General features: G+C 34.2%; 1 protein-coding gene across 2 annotated transcripts in view; it reads right to left on the bottom strand.

Moving 5' to 3' along the window:
- Nucleotides 1-4257, bottom strand: part of LOC116013828 (cycloartenol synthase-like) — an 18548-nt gene extending 14291 nt beyond the window's left edge. Inside the window, exons 1-3 of one of the 2 annotated variants that reach the window (XM_031253770.1) lie at nucleotides 4184-4257; nucleotides 3781-3832; nucleotides 711-974 (exon numbers count right to left, since the gene is read on the bottom strand). In XM_031253770.1, coding sequence (XP_031109630.1) covers nucleotides 711-911 — 201 coding nt within the window. In that variant the 5' untranslated portion in view covers nucleotides 912-974; nucleotides 3781-3832; nucleotides 4184-4257. The remainder of the gene's footprint in view (nucleotides 1-710; nucleotides 975-3780; nucleotides 3833-4183) is intronic. The other variant, XM_031253771.1, reaches the window with a different exon arrangement.
- Between the last annotated feature and the right edge of the window lie 10750 nt (nucleotides 4258-15007).

Here is a 15007-nt window from a genome sequence, read left to right as displayed (position 1 = left end):
TTTTTTTTTTTTTTTTTTTTTTTTTTTTTTTTTGTGGGGGGGGGGGGGGGGGGGGATTTATCAACAGATATATTTTTAGTTTTACTTGCAATGTGTTGAATGTTGCACTTAATAGTATTGTTACTTGCCCTCTAAAGTTTGAGTTATTTATACAATGTCACTCTATTTTTTTTAATATAATTACTTCTAATCCGTTAAATATTTCTACATGTACGAGTCTGATTGTTTTTAGGGTGTGTTTGGTTGGTGGGTTTAGGCATAAGATATGGGTATCAAAGTGATTGATATTGTTTGGTTGATAACTTTTTATAATATTACTATGGGTTTGGAATACCCCATTAATCGGAAAACTCATACCCTAATGAAATAAGGGTTTCATTTCCCTTCCTCATTTGTTCCCCAACTATTAATAGTCATTCACATTCCACCCTACTACCAAACATACAAAATATATACTTTCACCAAAACTCATTACCCTTACCAAGTATTTGATACCCATACCGATTTCGATTCCCATGTGCAAACCAAACACACCCTTAATTTTCACGAGTGCACCTATAATGGGTGGTGAAGGGGTCTAACCCCAATGGTGAATGCATTGATTCTTTGGACTGAAAAAGATTGAGAAAGTATAAAACAAATACTATCTTATAAAGAATCACGAGTGTTTCATATTATATATATATATATATAAAGAAAAAAAGTGTTACCTGCATTCTCATTAGGAGATCAGAACTATGTTTAATCTCGAAACGATTTTTGTGAAATTTTGCACGAAGTTTTTCGACTTGTTCTCGTTCTTCTTGTGTTCCAAGGTTTGGATCGAACTCCCAATACTGGCGACCAATGTGATTGTTTACACTTCTAAGCCAGGGATCATCTTTTCCGTCCGAGAGTTTAAGCTTCCACATTCTCTTTTCTTTTAAAAACTTTCTTCTTTAATTTAGTAGTTTTCTTGACGTATTATAAAAGTTCTGTACACCAATATTTAGTAAATTATGCTACAAAATAATGAAAAGTAAAAAGAAAATATTAAAGACACAATTTATATGTAATAAGATGATTCAGTTAATTAGCAAGCAAAGGCATATATATATAATTCTTCAAACTCCATTTATCGCTATTATGTAGCATTAATCATGCTTCAAGCCATAGTTGGTACATGTGGTGCATCAAATACATATTTTGGTGACCAACTTAGTTGACGTGGGTGGTCGTGCACTCTCATCACTTAAGAGAGGTCGGAATTTTAAACCCCTTCTGGTATGAAAAAATCCAGTGTGAACTGGGATTTGTTGGCTTAAAGGTGCCTCCTATAATTGTATTGAATTGAACATTTAGGAATTATTTAGGGTGTGTTTGGTTGGTGGGTTTAGGCATAAGGTATGTGTATCAAAGTGATTATTATTGTTTGGTTGATAGGTTTTTAGAATACGTTTGGAATACCCCATTAATTGGAAAACCCATACCCTAATGAAATAAGGGTTTCATTCCCCTTCCTCCTTTCTTCCCCAACTATTAATAATCATTCTCATTCCACCATACTACCAAACATGCAAAATACTTTCACCAAAACCCATTACCCTTACCAAGTATTTGATACCCATACCGATTACGTTTCCCATGTGCGAACCAAACACAATAATCACTAAATCTCCAATACAAGTAATAATAACTCTATTGATAAAATAGGATATGCGTTAATACCCAATATAGTCACCGACTATAGTGGTTTTACTCAATTTAGTCTTAAATGACTTTTTGTGCTCAATTTAGTTATCGATTTTGATGGTTTTACACAATTTAGTCATTTGTTAAAAATTCTGTTAGTTGACTGTTAGAAATAGGGTCCTAATGGTAATTTCTCATCCTTAATCGCATTTGGATGATTCCTTCTTCATTCACGCAAAAATGCAAATCTTCGTACCCAAATATTTATTTATTGAGTTAATTCCATTTTTTATCCTAGATTTATAGGTGACAATCCACTTTTAATCATTTTTTATCAGAACATCCCTATTTGGTCCTAGTATTATTGTGGCATGGCCATTTTTGGTCCTTTATCAACAAAACAGTTTAAATATCCTCAAATACAAAAGCATTTTTGTTTTTAATTATAGATTTTTCAAAAAAAAAAAAAACAAACATAAAAATATAGCGGAGTCAACTCACTTTGTATAAAAAGAAATCAAAAATTTTCATGTATTTAACAACATTTTAACGTTTTTGTTGACGGGGGACTAGAAATGATCGTGACACATTAATACCAGGACCAAATGAGGATGTTTTAATAAAAAATGACTAAAAGTGGACTGCCACCTATAAATTTAGGACCAAAACTGAAATTAACTCTTATTTATTTAGGGTTGAAGTTGATTTGGGGATGAAGATCTCAATTTCTGCGTGGAGCTTAATAAGGGGAAGAAAGAATCATCCCAAATGGGATAAGGATGATAAATTACCATTAAGACCCTATTTATAACTGCCAACTAACAGAATTTTTAACAAATGATTAAATTGTGTAAAATCATCAAAGTCAATGACTAAATTGAGCACAAAAAGTCATTATATTTAAAATTAAATTGAGTAAAACCACTATAGTCAATAACTATATTGGGTATCTAATACAAGTAATAATAACTATATTGAGAAAATAGGATATGCATTCAAGATCTTTCATAATTAATGCAAATTGTTGACTTCGCAATATTGTGTTAATGACGAGTTTCAATTATATATATTGTCAATTAACATAAGTGCTATGCATAATATAATTGATATAAATACACTATGTTACATATTTTACATATATTGTACGTTAATATATACTTATATTTAGTACTGTTAAAGCAGGTCGGGCCGGCCCATTAGGCCTGCCTCACCGCGGGCCTAATTTCTAGTGGGCCGGCCCGTTAGGCCCGCGGACTAGGGTTCATGCAACCCTAGCTCGCTCCACCCAGATTGGTGGGCCCCGCGAGCTTTTCTTGTTTTTTTAAAACTTATTTACATTGAATATATATGTATATATATTCATGTGTACACAGTACGTGGGCTGACTCGTGGCCCGCGCGAGTTGTGGGCCTTAGTGGGTTAAGCTCATTAAGCCTGCGAAGAAGCGGGCCATCTTTTTTGTGGCCCTAACCCGTCCCGCGGTGGGGCGGGGCTTCGGCCTACTTTGACAATACTACTTATATTAATAGTACGTACTTAGTACAACTCGCTACACTTATGTATTTGTACGTACCATTTATAAACAAGACACAGTTACCAATACCATAAAGTTTCTTCATTTGTTATTCCATGGACTATACTAGGTTGAGTTCATATTGCATTGTGAATTCTTGTCCAAAAATTAAGTGTTTGCAATTAACACTTTCTGTACATGTAAATAAATTGAAGGCATTTGATATGGGAAAACAATACATAACATGATAACTACAAACACAAATTATTAACTAAACGCACAAAATATATTATGTTATGTGCCTGTAATTAACATATTTTGTGCATGTAGTTAACAATTTATGTGTCTATGGTTATCATGGTATGTATTTATTTTACCATGTTATGTACATTCAATTTGTTTATAGGTACAGAAAGTTAACTGCAGGCGCATAATATGTCGACTGCAAATACAAAATCTAAATGTTATTTTTGGACCATAACCCGCAATGCAAGGTAGACCTTAGTCCATGACATAATTTGCGAATTTTTTTTTTGGAATCTAATTGCCTAAAGATGGCCAACGTCGTCTTATTGCAAAAAGGAATGAAAAATTACCTTGTGTTGGTGTAAACTATTGTGCAGCCAAGAAATTCTTCTGTTTAATTTCCTGCAAATATTTATTTAAACAAATTCATAGATGGTGAATCACAGATATACATATCTATTCATTGGAAGATAATTTTACGCACTGTTGTTTTCAATGTACATGTAGATTTAGCAGCTAAAAAAAAATCGAATATATAGTCATGTATATATGCAACAATTGAATTAATTAATAAAGAAAATTAAACAGAAAAACAAAGTTGATATAATCTCAACTTCATTTTCTCTCTTAACAAGGTTTTATTTTATTTTTAATGTGGCATTTCGAAACAATAAGAAATGAGAAAAATATTAGATAGATGAGATGATAGGTTGATAATTATTAGGGAGAGGGGAATGGATAGAAACTACGTACCATATCAATAGTATGTAGCTTACGGCATGAGCAATTTCCTTGAAAGCTTTTGCCAAAGTTTTGCCTTTATATATAATTCTTAGGAATCTATTTTTATTATAAAAATAAATTAATGGGCAAGTGCATAATGCAAACAAGTTGCAATTGTAGTTCAACATGGCTTTCATTACAATTAATGAAACATTATATTATTGCTTTATATGTGTATGTTTAACAGATTGGATATTGGAGTACAATTATTTATATTATGTTAGTAAACTTTGAATCAACTTGGATTTGCAATATGTCCTTTAAGCATGTTTTATTTATATTGTGATCGAGATAAGCACCTGTGGCTTTGTTTGGATGGACATTTTACAATTAATGAAACATTATTGCTTTATATGTGTATATTTAACTGATTGGATGTTGGAGTACAATTATTTATATTATGTTAGTAAGCCTTGAATCAACTTGGATTTGCAATATGTCCTTTAAGCATGTTTCATTTATTGTGATCGAGATAAGCAATTACTTTGTTTAGTTGGAAATTTTACAATTAATGAAACATTATTGTTTTATATCTGTATACTTAACTGATTGAATGTTGGAGTACAATTATTTATAGGAATAAGGGTCAAATAGGCCTTTTTTTTTTTTAAACAAATAGGTCATTTAACTACACATCAAATAGCAATTAGGCCACTAAAATAAAAAAAAAATACAATTGGGTCATTGATCAACAAAAATTCATACAATTAATACCTAAAATGACTTGTTTACCACTGACATGTCGATTTCTTGTTTAAAAATAATTTTTTAAATTTTATTTTAATATTTAAATAAAATAATTATTTAAAAAAAAAAAAAGTCGGCGTCCCCTTCGTCACAATGAAACATTATTGCTTTATATTTGTTTGCTTTGCCATCAACAGAGTTATTTCGCGGTTTTTAATGAATTTTTGTAAGTGTGATTAGGAAAAAGAAAATGAGATGCAAGGGAAAAAAAAATTTGATTTCAAAAAAAAAAAAAAAACAGTGAGTCAGATGCGTCTGGGCGCGCCCGCTGGACGCATATGTTTCGCCCAACGCACGCATGGCGCAGTCTTCTTTGAGATGTGTGATTCCAATTACTGTTCCAATAACTTGGTTCTTACAAGACAATTTTAATTTTTCTCACACATTGTTTCTCTCTCCTCCAAGTAGATCATTACTGTTCCAAAAACCCATAATATTCATTGATATAGATGCTCTAACATGGAGAAGCTTCAGAGTTCAGAATGCTCATTGCCATTATTCAAAGAATGATTCAAGAAACCGAGTGACATATCTTTCATTCAGCTTTAATTTTGATTGGACTACTATTCGCTATGTACTAACTACTTTGATGTTGAAGGCAAATTATTGTGTGGACCACGGTTCAAAATGATGTTGTTTTGATGTATAAAAAAAAATCATTGCTCCACGCGTGTGTTAGAATATATAATGAATATTCTCGGAGTAAGATAATGTATTTTATGAGTTAGAATAATGTACTTTATATATGTTAGAATAATGAAATTTCTGGTGAGAGAAAATGTATTTTATGAATTAGAATAATATATTTTGTGTTAGTATTGCATTTTATGAGTTAGAATAATGTATAACGTACTTTATGTGTTAATAATAAAATTTCTAAAGTAAGAAAATGTATTTTATGAGTTACAATAATGTATTTTATTAGTTAAAATAATGTACTTTTTGTGCTTTTGTCCACGGTCCACACAATAATGATTCGAGGTTGAACATGCAAATTAAGAGATATTTTAAATTCATTGACGACTCCAAAGGATAGCTGTCCGATACATATCGAAACTTAATGCCTACAAAGTTAGTTGCAGACTCTATAGGTAGTGCTTCATTGAATTATTGTCTTGGTAGGGTGATTAAATTAATGAGTAGGACAAATAAGCTGCCTCTGTTGACTATTATAGAGAGAGAGTGAGAGAGAGAGTTAGGATCATATGAGATCACTTGTTTAGATAAGATCGTGAGATCAAATCTTGTGCATCCATGTAATAATTCAATGGTCTAGATTGATTTAAGATTCTAAGTTGGAGTATGTGCGAACGGTGATAAAAATGTGTGCGAACGGTGATTAAGTGTGTTAACGGTGATTAAATGTGTGCGAACGGAGTGGGTGTGTCAAAAAATATTACATAGATGCACAAGATCTGATCATACGATCTTACCTAAGCAAGTGATCTGATTGGAACCCTACCATATATACAGAGGTGGATCCAGCATGGGGGCAGCTGCCCCCACTCACCCCACTCCCACCCCCTATATAGCTCTTGTATATATATATATATGTATATGTAGTTCATATTTCGATATAAGTAAAAAAAAATGATATTAGTAAACAATTGGTTAGGTGGGTGAGATGGTTGGTGCGCTCCTTCAGTAAGGAGAGGGCAAGGGTTCGATTTTTCTACGCAACAGGTCCTATTATAGTAGGAGCTTTTCATTTCAATTACGCAACAGGTCCTATTATAGTAGGAGCTTTTCATTTCAATGTTTTTTCCCTTTCTATTATAGTAGGAGCTTTTCATTTCAATGTTTTTTCCCTTTTGCCCTATTATAGTAGGAGCTTTTCATTTCAATGTTTTTTCCCTTTATCTATATACGCAACAGGTCCTATTATAGTAGGAGCTTTTCATTTCAATTACGCAACAGGTCCTATTATAGTAGGAGCTTTTCATTTCAATGTTTTTTCCCTTTCTATTATAGTAGGAGCTTTTCATTTCAATGTTTTTTCCCTTTTGCCCTATTATAGTAGGAGCTTTTCATTTCAATGTTTTTTCCCTTTATCTATATATAATGATGAGATGTGTAATGTATTTTTTTATTTGAATTATTTTATCAAATTAATTATGTTTCATATATTGTTATTAATATTTTTATAAAGTTTTAGTGTGTTTTATTTTTTGTCTTTTTATAAAGTTTTAGTGTGTTTTATTTTTTGTTTATATCCAACAATATTTATGAGTATAATCCTTTTAAGTGATTCAATTTATAATGTGTTTTCTATTTGAACTATTTTATTAAATTAATTATTTTTCATATTTTGTTATGAGTATTTTTATAAAATTTTGATGTGTTTTATTCTTAGCTTATATACCACAAATCTATGACTATATTTCCTAAATGTTTTACGGTTTATGAAAGATATTCGCCCCCACTGATTAAAATTTCTAGATCCGTCACTGTTTATATATATATATATATATATATATATATATATATATATATATATATATATATATATATATATATATATATATATATATATATATAGTCATGATCAGGTGCGGTCGTGCTCTCCCGTGCGGTTCACACCACTCAATGTTAAGAAACACACCACACAAATATGCACTGTGGTGTGTTTCTTAACATTGTGGTGTGTTTCATTGTGTTTCATTGTGGTGTGTTTCTTAACATTGAGTGGTGTATTTCGTAACATTGAGTGGTGTGTGACCGCACGGCTCCACGGGAGAGCACGGCCGCATCTGAAATTATTTATATATATATATATATATCACATCCCCATGAGAAATCTACGAACCAATCTCAGTCTTACATCTATAAATACGAGACGGATCAAATCATATTTAAAAAGATGCGGTGATATAAACATTTTTGTAATTATCGTCAACTTCACTTTGCAAACTCAAACAATAAAATATGCATTCTACAAAAACTAAATATGCAATGCTAGATAAATGAGTAAAAATCAATGAAAAATTAAAGTTTAAATCTAAACCGTAAATGCTAGACTTTAAGCAATAAAAAGTGAACTCCTAAATCAAATAAAACAAAAAACTCAGTCATAAACACTAAAATCCAAACCCTAATTGTAATGTAGTTTTGCATTTTCGCAAGTGCAAACTTTTAATGCTAAATGTGCACTTTGTAACAACTAAATGTGCAAACATGAAAATGATGAGAAGTGCAGATTTTAATGTTCAGTTTTCTTAGTAAAGTTAGTGATATGATCCCATGGCTTGTGAAGTCTAGCATACAACAACAACATTATGAATTTATGATTATTACTTAAAAAAAAAACAAAAAAAAAAAAACAACAACAACAACATACAACAACAAAAACAAAATAAGTTATTTATTACTTTTAATCTTCAATAAAGATAGATTATTACTTCAAAAAGATTTTCAAAGATGTCTTATACTTTTTATATTATGATTTCATATTATATGTATAGTTACTTAACTATGATGGTTTTAATTTGCAAATTTTACTGTGGACCGCGGTCCACCAAGCATTGTGGTCCAAGTGACAAAACGATGTTGTTTTGATTAATGAAAACAGACGGATGAAACTGTCTCCATTCCGCGCAACTGCAGTTCCCTTTCAACACAACTGCAGTATCAGTTCAACACAACTGCAGTTCTAGACAGATGAAACGGCCTCCGACAACTGCAGTATCAGTTCAACACAACTTCAGTATCAGTTCAACACAAATTCAGTATTAATTCAACACAACTGCAGTATCAGTTCAACACAATTGTAGTATCATTTGAGATGAACTATAGTATCAATTACGGAAATATACGGAAGCCGTTTCTCTCACTTATTGAAACGACGTCATTTTGTGACCTTGGTCCACAGTCAGTGTTGCAAAAATCCCGCCGAGGCGCCGATTAATCCCCGCCTAGGCGCTAGGCGCTGGTTGACTGCCTAGCGTATCACATTAAATGGTGGTCTAGGCGGCTAGCCGGCTAGGCGACCGCCTAGGCCGCCTAAGCTCCGCCTAGGCCGCCAAAGCACCGCCTAGGCCGCTTAGGCGCTGACCGCCTAGGCGTTGACTAGACCGACTAAGCATCGACTAGGCCTTCTAGTCGGTCGATTAACTATTGTTCTTTTTTTTTAAATGGGTTATTTCACTCAAAATAACATCGTTTTGAGTGAAATAATCCTAAATTGTACAAACTTTAGATATTTTTTAGGTTAGTATTTAATATTTTAGTATTAACTATTAAAGTATTATATAATTTATAATTATTAGTATGTAAAAAATTAAAAATACTTAAACAAATTTTTAAAAAATAAAAAATAAAGTAAAATAATACACGGGCGCCTAGGCGCCGATTAATCCCCGGCTAGGCGTCCTAGGCGCTAGGCGCTCCCCGAGCGTCTAGGGAGCGCCTAGCGATTTTTTCAACCATGTCCACGGTATAAGAACTAGGTTTAATTGATCAAGGTTGCAAACCGTTAAATGCAGAAAAATTATGGGAAAAAATGAATAATATTATCGTTTCAAAATAATAATAATAATAATAATAATAATGTTATATTCTTAAGGCCCAAGTCTCTTTAAATATTACAATTAGACTACAAGCCAGCCATATGAAAATAAAGGGATAAAAACATGCCCTACGGTCCAAATGCCAAGCCTAGTTAGATAACTGTATGTCAAGTATCTTTCTCTGACTAATGGAGAAGCTAGATGGAAAAGACTAATTGCAGGTAACTGTTACTAGTGAAGATGATGATGTCTGAAGTGGACAGCCTTCCATTGGCAAATTATACCGTGCACCATGGTGCACGTAGCAATGTTCATCACGTATCTAAACGACGTCGTTTTGAGTATTGTAAACTAATCGTCCGTTTTTTTGGAAATCATGTTTCCCATTTCAGCCGGTCTCTGTATTTATGTTAATATTCTGTGTATTCCAGGCAATCATTCTGTGTATTCTAGACAACCGTTCTGTGTATTCTATGCAACCGTTATGTGTATTCATGTTAGTAACACATGTTATGATGTGTTTGTGCATTCGAATGCTTAGAATGATGAGTTCTGTGTATTTTGTGTCAATATTCTGTGTATTCATGTTATTAACACATGTTGTGATGTGTTTGTGCATTCAAATGTTAGGAGGATGATTCTGTGTATTTTGTGTAAATATTCTTGGCAAACATTATGTGTATTATAGGCAAACGTTCTGTGTATTCTAGATAATGATTATGTGTTTTATAGATAATGAATTCCCTGGAGTTATTCGCGTCCGCGTCCACTAACACCGAAACGATATCGTTTTACGTATGCGATGCACATTGCTATTTTCACCGTGGTGCAGGGTATAATGATTGCCTTCCATTCCCCTTGGCCTTCCTCAATAGTTTGAATTTTTTCTCAAGTTTTTTGTGGGCCCAAGCATCCACATCATCATCCACTATCTCACTCAATCCTAAAAACCCTTCTTCCCATTAGTTTTAAGTTTTTTTTTTCTAGTTTTTTGTGGATCCTCCATAACTATCTTATATTTTAAATATTTCTTTATTTATTTGAATTATAAATTTATAATTGTAATGAAAATTAATTTAAATAACCATAATTAAAATGATAACTACATATAATTAAATTAATTTTTATTGTTTCTCTATTTATTTTAATTGTAATTAAATCATTCAAACTTTAATTCTAAAAAATATATTACATATTTTATTTTAAAAAAAAATTTAAAACAATAAAAACAAACAAATTAAAAAAAAAAGCATCTCTTCTCGCTGTTGATTGGCTATGCGTGACTATCTATTTTTATTTTTTTTTTTGAATCCTGACAGCAGCAGGGGGTGTTGCAGGAGAAAAATTTCTCCAAAATGTAACACCCCCATTTGTATAAAAACTCAGTTAAGTTTTTTGTCCTAAAACTTTGTGCCCTTGATATATAGTAGTTAGAGTCTCCCGCCAAGCCACTAACAACACTCAACATTGCAAAACAAGTCCGGGAATACAATCAACCGCCAAACTCCCTCCTTTACACTTCTTTAGCAGCTTGCCACCCTCTGCTGTCAACCGCCACCCCAAGGCAACTAGGGATGGCAATGGATTGGTGGTGGATAGGGGATGACTACATCTACCACCTGATTTCACTCATTCACCTTATACTTTATTGACCCACCCCACTCTATAATGCAAGTACACACCACTTATTATTTTATTAAAAATTTTAAAAACTAATAGTATTATTTAAATTATTTATACATAATAAAATTCACGAGTTATGTTAAAACATAAATTGTTCAAATATTCAAATATAGTAACTAAGTTTTTAAAATTTTCACATAAATTTATAAGTGTAGAACTAAAAATAGTAAAATGGCCTGGTAATGACAACTATATATATATTCAAATGAGAACAATGAAGACAAATCCTAGACTTTGATCTAGGGATGTCAATTTTTCCCGTCTCTGGTGGGATCCCTGATCCCATCCAACAGGGACGGGGATGGGTAAAATGTTGGAGAAAACTCCTCCGACAATCGGAAATACAAAGGAAATTGGAAAACGATAACTAAGACAAATTACAAGGAAAGAGAGATAATCCACGTAGGATTAAAAAATTACAAGTTGAAGAAGAAGATACCACGATGGGTTGAGTGGCCTTGAAGGACGACGGGTTGAACTGCACGAACTAGGGTGGTTGTAAATACGAGTCGCGTTGCCACTTTCCTTAAAACCTTATTTGCCGCTTCCCGAGGTGCTAGAACGTTGCGTCCTAGGTTTCCCAGGATAAAATGTACTACGACTCCTGCGTTTGAGCACACAAACTTGGAGCCCGGCGAACTAAACCGTGGGATGAACGCAGATGGCTTGAAGGAAATGTGAGCAGGGTTTTGAGGAGAAAACAGTGTATATGCCGTGTGTAATGCTTGTGTTTTTTTTTTGTGTTTTTTAAAACCTGCTGCTCACAACAAATATATATAGTGAAGGATGGGATCATAGCATTAAATTTGACATTTAACTTCCCATGTGAAACCTCCTTCCACTAGCGAAATATTTATATCCACTCACTAGTCCATTATAACAGAAATAACTCTGAAAAAAAAATGATTGGAATTAATCATATTAATTTCGTAATACCAAGAGTCATTTCTGAACAGACACAGTAAGTCAAACGTTGCTCTCGAGAGGTCACTAGAGTCGTGGTACGAGACATCGCCCAGTGCGCGAACATCGGGCGCGCGTCTACGTACCTTCGAGACATCAGCAGCGCTAGTTCGAGACATCAAGCATCGCATGCTGCGAGACATCCGATGCGCACGCCAACACGGGCTGCTCGACAACGCACTCGCACGCGAGAGGTCGACTCCTTTCGCGAGACATCAAACTACCTCGAGAGGTTAGCTCTTTTGCTAGACATCGGATGCGCGCGCCAACACGGGCTGCGCGACATCGCACTCGCACGCGAGAGGTCGACTCCGTTCGTGAGACATCGAACTACATCGAGAGGGATGCGCGCGCCAACACGGGCTGCGCGACATCGCACTCGCACGCGAGAGGTCGACTCCGTTCGCGAGACATCGAACTACATCGAGAGGTCAGCTCTTTTACTGTCTCGAACGAGAGATCAGTTCGATCTCATGTGGACTGAGATGGAAAACTCGTTCGAAAATGTGGCATAACTTATTCGTGCCCGCGCACACGAGTTTAAGCCTTTCGAACTCATTTTGGGATTTGATTTGCACCCCCCCTGCGCGCGAGAGAGAGCCTCTATGCTATACAAGTTACTTAGTCTTAAAAGGACTCTTGTATATATAGTGGTGCAAAGGTTCATTCCAAACCAATGTGGGACAAAGCTACATAAGCTTTTCCACACTTGAATTCCATCTCAAATGGGTCTACTTTGAGAATCAATTTCTCATTCACCCATTATCCATTTTGAGCGTATAATATATCAATCTCTTCGTCTAAGAACGAAGAACCTGAATCCACTTTGATCCGACCCAAAATTGAAAGTGGACCCACATATATTTATACCACAAAATGACCACTTAAAATGCATTTTTAGTGCTATTTTCCAACAAAAAATTCAAACAACGGGGGCGGAGATGAGAATGTTTTCAATTTCCCGTCGGAGATGGGGATGGAGATGCCCCTCAGCTCCCCGCCCTGCCCCATCCCCGATTTTTTTTAAATATAATAATAATAATAATAATAATAATAATAATAATATTATTATTATTATTATTATTATTATTATTAAGGTTGTACATATGTTATATTGAATTTGAATATTGGATGTGTTATATTTTGTATGGAAACTATTAAATACTCGGTAATATATTTGACATTTTGATTGTTATTGAGAATTATTGAAGATTTAACCATTCTAAACATCAAAATTTTAATATTCAAATTTTTTTAACGTAAATATTGTAAATTATACTAGTTTGACTATTATTTAAACAAAAAAAAAACTAATTTAATTAAAGTTTGATCGGAGACGGTGAAATTCTCCGTAGGGATGGGGGAAGATTTCTCATCCCCGTAGGGAGTGGGGACGAGGACGGGGATGTGTGTGGGTTTCGGGGACGGGATGAGGTATACTCCCCGTCCCGCCCCACTCTGGTGACATCCCTACTTTGATCTTGGGTTTGTGTATGGTCATGATTTTTTAAATATGTTGAATTATTTATTTACATATATTTATGGTGGGATAAATGGGTAATTTTTTGTGCTGTTAGAATCCTAATATTATTAATTGTGGATGTTATGCATGATTTTAGGAGATATATTTTTGGTAGGATTGTATTTTCTGGTAGGATAGTATTTTTTGGTAGGATTGTGTACTTTTAATTTCATATTTGTGTGCATCTGGGGACTAAGTTATGTGGTATGTGTGCATTGAATTATGGTGTTATATGTGCATTCCAGGGTTGTGTATGTGTGCACTTCTATTTCAGTGTGCACTTCTATTTCAGTGTGCACATGCATTTAACCAAAGTATATTGGTTGTAATGTGCATTGAATTGGGGATCGTGTGGACTGCTAATTTGTTAGTGTACATGTCGTCATTTATGTCAAGTCCTTGCCTGTTGTTCTTGTTTTTAATTAGGTTCATATGTGCACACATGCGATATTGTGTATACACTCGTGTTGATTTTCTGTGAGCTCAAATTGTGAACTCATTCATTAAGCCTCTTGGGCGGCACCTCTTTACTTATTTTCGGGACAAGATTGGAGTTTCCAATGGGTCCTCCATCTTGCGGGGGCGTGTGAAAGAATAGGTCCTGGTAGTTCTATTTTGATGTTTTTTATAGGTTGTTGTAACTGTTCCTTCCTTCTCTGCTTGTAACCTCTATATAAGAGGTAGACTTTGTTTATTTTATCATTGAATATACAACTTCCATAGAACCTGGGGGCAATTCTTAATTCTGAGAAGAAAGAGGTTGCTATGTAGGAGAATGAAGAAAAGCTTAATTACAGTAGAAAAGCTTAATTAAAGTAGCTGCACAGAGTTCGGAAATGCAGTTTCTGGAGAGGAGGCAAACGACCACACAAACGGCTGTATGCTAGGCCGGAGGTTTTAGGCCGAATTACAGTAGAAAAGGATGTTCCATAGGGGAGGCATACCGGCACACAAACGGTCGTTTACCTGGCCGTATGACACCTGCTTTGCTCACTATTTAAGCTCGTTTTGAGCATTTTGAACTCGGTTTTGACCCATGGTTGAGCCCTAGACATTTTCTACTCATTACACCACGGAAGTGGGGCAATCCTTGTTCTGATCCTTGTTTTGGCAATGATTCATTTGTGCTTGCCTCAAGACCCTAGGTAAAATATTCTTCCCCCAACCTTAAGTGTTAAAGCATCTAGATGGTAATGCCCTTAACTTGAGTCTTATTTCTTTATTTTGTATTTATCTATTGTTTATATGTGTTTGTTCTACCTTGTTGTCATTTGCTTAGCTTCTTGTTGATTTCCTTGTACTAGTGCCTAGTTTTGTGATTGCATATTGTGTGCCATAACCCGCATTCCTCAACGGAACGACATTTCACACTTG

This window comes from Ipomoea triloba, chromosome 3 (genome assembly GCF_003576645.1).
Source record: "Ipomoea triloba cultivar NCNSP0323 chromosome 3, ASM357664v1".
NCBI classification, from domain to species: domain Eukaryota; kingdom Viridiplantae; phylum Streptophyta; class Magnoliopsida; order Solanales; family Convolvulaceae; genus Ipomoea; species Ipomoea triloba.
The sequence above is the reverse complement of the archived record's forward strand: the minus strand, read 5'-3'. Positions and strand labels throughout refer to the sequence as shown.